This window comes from Sander lucioperca, chromosome 22 (assembly GCF_008315115.2).
Source record: "Sander lucioperca isolate FBNREF2018 chromosome 22, SLUC_FBN_1.2, whole genome shotgun sequence".
NCBI lineage: Eukaryota > Metazoa > Chordata > Actinopteri > Perciformes > Percidae > Sander > Sander lucioperca.
The window spans coordinates 24,738,120-24,745,794 of NC_050194.1; the positions used below are offsets into that span (position 1 = coordinate 24,738,120).

The 7,675-nt window shown below is 40.2% G+C and overlaps 1 protein-coding gene across 1 annotated transcript; it reads right to left on the bottom strand.

Moving 5' to 3' along the window:
• ccr10 (chemokine (C-C motif) receptor 10) lies at window positions 1-7,448 on the bottom strand. The gene is made up of 2 exons (XM_031315478.2): window positions 7,177-7,448; window positions 1-1,477 (listed from the first exon to the last, which is right to left on the bottom strand). The coding sequence occupies exon 2, from the start codon at window positions 1,473-1,475 to the stop codon at window positions 306-308; it is 1,170 nt and encodes a 389-aa protein (XP_031171338.1). The 5' UTR covers window positions 1,476-1,477; window positions 7,177-7,448; the 3' UTR covers window positions 1-305.
• Window positions 7,449-7,675: the final 227 nt, after the last annotated feature.

Sequence of the window (7,675 nt, forward strand, 5' to 3'; positions counted from 1 at the left end):
TCAGCATCACGATTTATTAAAGATACTAACATTTTGGCCACTCTGGACCTTTGTCAAGAGTATTTACAAATGATGAAGATACTCTTGACAAAGGTCCAGAAGAGCCAAAATGTTAGTATCTTCAATAAATGATGCTGTAGCAAGAGCAGAGCACGGAATCTTCCTTTTCTCCAGTCTGATGTGATATTTTCCAACGCACCAGCACCTAAGAATTGTTGATGATGTTTTTGATGTTGACATTTTTCTTCGTAAAGAATATATATATATATATATATATATATATATAAACAAAGTCCACAACAAGTTTATAGTCTACTCCTATTATGATGTGGGTTTACTGGAAACTGAAACCTGGTGGGTGCAGTCTCGTTGCTGGAGCAGCTGGGTTCGGGGGACGTTGGAGAGCAAACTGAGGGCACTTTGGAAGCAGGTGAAGAGGGGGAGACGGAGGTGGAGCCGACACTATGCGGCGGCGCCCAGAGCGCGCACCAGCAGCCTGAATCATGGATGAGCCGCAGCACGTCGTTGCGGAAGCGAACACCTACCAGGGCGTACAGGATGGGGTTGAGGCAGCAGCGGGTGTACGCCAGCGTGCAGGTGATGTACTCCAACAGCAGAGCGCAGACTGGCCCCGCCATTTTACGCGACAGCACCACCGTATACGGCAGCTGGAACAGCAGAAAAACCAGCACCAGAGCCACCATCAGCTTCAAGGTCCGCTGCCGGTGCCACTGCTTCCCCCGCCGTTGTGCATTCCCCTCCCACAACACTCGAGCAATCAACGAGTAGCACGTCACCATGACGAAGAAGGACAGGCAGAAGACGGCAATGATGGCGCCATTTGTGGCCATTTTGACTGATCCGCTCTTTTGCATGCCGCAGTATAAGTCCTCGCCGGACCCAGACACCCCGGAGTAGAGGATTTCAGGCAAGCTGAGGAGCACCGCAACAAGCCACACGCCTACCGCTGCTACTTTCCCGCCTGTAAGTATCCGACTGCGCAGCCTGAGCATCTCTTGGGCACGTGCCACGACCATGTAGCGGTCGACGCTGATGCAGGCCAACAGCTGAAGCCCGCTGTACGTGTTGATGGCGTAGCAGGCACGCGTGGCCTTGCAGAGGCAAGTGGAGAAGATCCAGCCCAGGTGGGTGTCGACAGCCTGCAGCGGGAGCGTGAGGATCAGGAGGAGGTCGGCCAGCGCCAGATGCAACAGGAAGACGTCGGTCATGGAGCGAAGCCGGAGGCGGCGGTAGAGAGCGAAGGTGGCGATCACGAGGCAGTTTCCGACCACGCCCAGCAAGAAGATCAGGCAGAAAACACAAGTCTGGAAGGTTTTGATGGTGATCCCCTGCTCTCCAGGCTCACAAAAGGAGTCGTCATCACTGAAGTATGTGGCATTACTTGTATTCCACAACTCTGAAAAGTTGTAGCTCCCGTAACCAGAGTAGTCGTCGTCATCGGTGCCGTTAGCCATTGCTGGTGGAGAGAAAATGAAGAATAGTAAATCATTCATCTTGCAATGAGAAGGATGTTTTAAAAACTCCCCTGTGACTAAAACATACACCCATCTCTGCAACTCCCAAATCAATGTCATCAATGGATCCGTTTTTTGTTATATGAAAGAGGTGTCTATGTTAAAGGTGCTCCAGATCCAGGACTTAGCCAAACAATTTGAACATCAACAACTTCTCAGTCCCTCCCCCCATTTCCGCTAAAGCCCAAAACGGTCTCCTAAGCCCCTCCCCCCACAAGGGAGAATGAATGCATGTGCATGAGCAGTGATTGACACGCAGTTAGACACCCCCCCTGGCCCTGATTGGTGCATCTGAACAGGGAGCGGTGGATTTTTGCAAATCACACTACAGGCTGTAGGTGGTGCAGGTAATTACCAGCTTCATGTAGTTCTACTGGATCATAGGGTCAGTTTCAGCAAATATGACAGAAAGTTAGTTTTATAAGGCTTACCTACTGCACCTTTAAAGAGAATAGAAACAGTATGAAAATTAGAATTTTTTTTTAAGTTTATAGAACATTGTTTGAAACTTGGGACTTACTATATATTTCTGAATATTTTTAGCTTTTGGTGACCCTTTGACTTTTTTTATTTTCCTCTGTTTTTTTAGCAAAACGTCTCGAAAACTATCAAGTGTATCACCATGAAATTTGGTTTAGACATTCATATTGCCCAAAGTATGATTGTAATACGCACATAAATGTTTTACAGCTCCCAATTATTGTCTAATAATTTGTAGAGTGTGGCATCCTAAAAAAAAAACTTTCAAGTACATTTAGACTTCATGTAATCCAGTGTAACTGAAATATACAGCTGTATCCTAGGCAACTGCACGATAACTTGTTTTTTAAATGAATTTATAACTTAAAGTTATTGAAACTAAACTAGTCAGTTTGGGCCAAATAACCTATAGATTGTACAATAAAAAAAAACTTCTGCAGCCTGCTGGGTTTAGGATTATGAGTCACTCTCGTCTTTTACGAAATGTCAGTGGAACCAGCTTGCGTGAGGAGTAATTATTGTTAAAAAGAAACATGTATTCTTATAGACACCTGGGTGGATTTTGAGCAGAATACTGCACTTGTCACGATATCAGGAAACACTAACTCCTCCACACTGAAGTTGAAAGAGAGAGACAGCTATGTTCCTCACTTTGACTAAGCAGGTGTGATATTTTAGTCATTTTGCACTGGGTTGCGTGCGACTGGCACCAGGTCGTTGGCACAGGGGAAATTGTGGGTATCTTGAAGGTCTACAGATCAGTCAGTGTCGCGTGTTAACAGCCTTTATAGGCAGTTTCCACAATCACCTCTTATCACTTCATCTTTCTGTGCGACTCTGTTATGGCTGAGGCTACTCGCAATATTTAACAGTGCTCTTTTCTTTTAATATCTTTTCTATAAACTCTTTATTTGATGGTGGGGATAGACACAAAGGAGTTTCCTTTCAAAAGGTAAGAGAAATAACAGTAAACAGGGAAAACATTTTGTAGACAGTTGGGATTTATCTGATATTTCTTTATTTTCTTTAAGTCAGGAATTACTTTAAAAAGTTTTCAAAAGCTGTTTACATTTTGGAAATGGGTGTTCTTGACACATAGTGAGGCAGGAGACTTAATGTGGTTTGGTGTGATTGTAATTTTCTACTCTAATAGTGAACGATAATTAAGCTTGATGGTGTTTTAAGCTACCAACGTCTCCTTCCAGGTAGCGCTGCGACCGTTGACTTCAAGGCACCTAACCCTAACCTTAACCCTAACCATTGCCTAATCGACTTCAAGGCAGCGCTGCGACCGGTGACTTCAAAGCACCTAACCCTAACCTTAACCCTAACCATAACCATTGCCTAATCCTAGTGCCTTCCAGGCAACGCTGCCTGGAAGGAGACGTTGGTGGCTTAAAGCACAGATAAACGATAATTAACGGAGCAATAATTAAGTTTGCAGTTAAGGCAGACTTGGCCAGAACGGATGTTTACCAAGTTGTGTTGAATACAAGTTCTGCTCTGTAACTTCAATATATTTTCTCTGAAGTGGAAAAGCGGCAGACAAATTTAACAAGAAAATATTGAATATTTGTTGGTATATTGCTAAGGCAGCTGAAGGAAAAAGGAAATGTCTTCTTAGAGAGAATATACATTTGAGTTATGGGATCAGTGGTCGGGTTTTCCCCCCCTGACTCGCTGGTGCAGTTTGTGTAATATGATGTATGATGCCGTCTCCTAAAATAAAATGGCAACACTGATGACAATGGTTCAGAGCTTACTGTGAATCTAGCCTGCTTATGATCAGCAGTGTTGATGTTAGGCCTGGGCATCCGACGCTACAGCGCCGAATGGTTTATGAAGAGAAAATTATTATACATGGTCGCATGTTGTGTGAGCGCAAGAGAAAAAGACACAAAAAACTCGACAAAAAACATGTTTGAATGTGCCATAGTCTTAGAAGAGAAGCATAACAGCCCGTTAAAATTAATGTGCGTGTGTGTGTGTGTGTGTGTGTGTGTGTGTGTGTGTGTGTGTGTGTGTGTGTGTGTGTGTGTGTGCGCGCAACGCATTCTCATGGAGGGGTTTGTATATCGTACAAAAAGTTATCTGTGTGTCTGTGTCAGAGAGTGTGTGTGTGTGTGTGTGTGTGTGTGTGTGTGTGTGTAATGCATTTTCATGAACCGGTTCGTATGATATCGTACGAAAAGTCTGTCTGTGTCTATGCGTGTGTGTGTGTGTGTGTGTGAGAGAGTGAGTGAGAGAGAGAGAGAGAGTGAGTGAGTGTGTGTGTGTGTGCGTGTGTGTGTGCGTGTGTGGCGTTGACTGGCGTTAATTTGCAGCAGGAAGCCTAGCGGAGAAATGCAGAAAAAACAACTCAATCTTTTGGGATTTTTCCAAACGAGAAGGCGAAGTCACAATTTGCCAGTTGATTTATTTATTCTAAGTTGATTTATTTATTCTACGTGCCTTTCATGGTTGCAGGTGGCATTTTATTTTAACTACAAACCACTCGTTGCGTAACATAACTTTGTTAGGTTAGGAAGGGGCTCCAAAATGAAGTAAAATATAACAACTCATAATTTTACCAGGGGTGTTTCTAGGATTTGAAATTTGAAGCTCTATTTTGATGCTTTTTAATGCATGACTAATTTATTATTTATTCATAATATATATTATTCTGTTATTCTTCTATCATCTCTCTCTCTCTTTTGGCAGGACTGCCCCGTGGACTGACACATTATGCACCTTTTTAATGAAATGATTATTTTTTAAACCCTAAATGTCAAATGTTTATAACTCTTATAATATTTATAATAATAATTTTATATTATAGTGTTTGTACTTTCTTTAAAAAAATATATTTATTTGCTAAATGGCAACAAAATGACAGACGTCTCTGCAACAGTAGACAGCTCGACTAATACAGCGTCATGAAAATGTTTGTTTTGGTGCTGAGATGGTGAAGTCTGGTCTCAGTATAGACGGGTTTTTATTCTTGTTGGCGTTTGAATGTTGGTTGTCTGGCTTTGTGTTTGTTTCTTATGCCGGCAGTCTAAAGTTACGCTATATCTTTAAGGATTTTAAGATTGTAAATATCCTTTAAACTGTGTCTGATTTAACAACAGACAATATCAGGAAACACCTCCTTTGCACTCGGGTTGAAAGTGAGATCCTGTGTAGTTGTTACAGTTTGAGTAGGCAGCCGTTATATGTATTTCAGTCATATTTTCACCGCTGTGCGTGACACTGCTGTCAGGCTGTTGCCATGTGGGGAACCATGAGTAGCTTTTAGATCAGCAGCGTTACATGGTGGTTTCATTTCTTCTTTTCCTGGAACGGCTGGCTCAAATGATAACATTATTTTTCACGAGTCTCACAAACACACACACACAACACACAACACACAACACACAACACACACACACACACACACACAGGGTTGCCCAGGGGAGACTGGCACACGGTTGCTGCACACATTTTGAAATCAAATTAAATGCTTTTTGAGACTTTTTATAAAGACCTTGACAGAGAAAATGTAATACTATTTGCCAAACAAATGCAGATTAGGGCTGAGCTCTATGTTTGCCAACAATCATTATGTAAAATCTTATAAAATCATCAAATTAATGGCAAACACAGGTGGTTATTTTGGTCAATATTGAAATCCCGATTATTTAACCCTTGTGATGTCTTCCCATCGACCATGCAACTTTTTTTTTCTGGGTCAAAATTTCAAATAAAAACTTTTTTTGGTGACGTTTTTGTCACTTTTTTCAAAAAATGTCGTCATTTTTTTCCGATGTTTTTGTCACTTTTTTTCGACTTTTTGGTCACTTTTTTTCCATTTTTTTTTGTCACAAATTTCCGATGTTTACCAATGTTTTTGTCGATTTTTTTTTTGCACTTCTGACGTTTTTGTTGTTTTTTCCAACATTTTTTGTCACTTTTTTTTCCAAGATTCTTTTATAATTGTTTTTTCAAATGCTATAAAATTGAATAACACACCCAAATTCAATGAAAGTAGTGAACTGATCATGGAACCATCCACGTTCTTTTTTTGGACTATTTGGTTGAAAGAAACCCAAATGTTCTGATATAGAAACTTTTTAAAAATGGGTCAAATTTGACCCGAAGACAACAGGAGGGTTAACACCATTACTCATTGACTTTTGAAAAGATGTTGCATTTATTGAATTTAAAAAAAAACTTGAACTGTGACAACTCCCATTAATTCTTTTCCCGTTTGCACATTCAGAACACAAAAGAATTTACTTGCAAAATGTAACATGCAAAATAATAAGCTTTTCTCGATGACTTTGTTTTTGTGATCGTTAGGAGCCGAAATCGTAATCAAAATTTTAAAATTGTGATTAATTGCACAGACCTAGGGCTGAGCTTTATGTTTGTAAAATCTTATAAAATCATTAAATGAATTGCAAATGCAGGAGGCCTGCAGAAAACTAATCATGAAAAACATTACAAGAAAAAGAAAGCGCAAAGACCAAAGATATTTCTAATGCAACTAGGCATCACCTCAAACTCTTACGACCTTAAATTCTGGAAATGTAATTTAAGACTTCTTAAGACTTAATGGGGTCTGCAGGGAACCCTGCTGACATGCACTTAATAATCTCCCTTTGGTAGAATTGGGAAAAAGAGGATGAAATTGACATCTAAACAACATTGTTAAAGAAAATAAAGGATGTGAAAGTATTCTCTTAAAAATGCAACACAGATCTTGTGAATGTGAGTCATATGTGGGCTCCGATTTGTCATGAACCAAAACCACACAGCGAGACACTTTACTTTCTTATACCGATCTGTAGTGAAAATTATCTCATTATTTCATTATTTATTATCAGCGATGTTGGACAAATCAACTGCATGCATGAATGTGAAATTGTTACAAGTAAACTCAATTATATTTACAAATGTATATATTGTAAATATAGTTATTGTATTTAGTGAAAAGTACCTGACTTTTTTTTAAATGTTTGTATTTATAGAAAAATATGTATTTTTAACTTCCCTATATATATTTTGCATTTTGCGAAAAACATTTTGCGGAAACATTTCTATCCGTAATTATCTATACTCATACTCCATTTATCTGCCAATCGAGAAACATTGTCTTTTTAAAAAAAATCTTAATTTCATTTTTCTTAAGTGAGCTTACCTGTGCTGTTTTGAGGTGTAAAGTCTGTCCAAAGTTGTCCTCCGGTGTCTGAGGTAGAGACTTGAGAAGCTGCCACCCTTAAAAGCAAGCCTGCATGGTTAAATGTCAAACCAGAACCGCCCCCCAGCCAATGAGAGCAGTTGTGTGTTTTGTTGACCCTGCCGTACCCTCCTGGGTTCGGTTAGTTGTTTGTGTCACCGGGAGTTCAGGTTCAGGTTCAGGTGACTTTATTGGGTTACATTTTACTTGAAGGTATCTACATAAGAGTGACATGACACTGTCATGAACGTGTCATAAGCATTATAAACAAGTCATAAACGTTTATGACATAACGCTTCTTTTAGTAAGTGTCATTCGGTTTTTGTCATGACAAGTTATGGTTAGGGTTAGAGTTCATGTGTCATGACAGTGTCATGTCACTCTTATGTAGATCCCTTCAAGTAAAGTGTTACCCTTTATTGGTACCTGTAGGTAAACTAGGTTTACAGTCTAAGAGGCA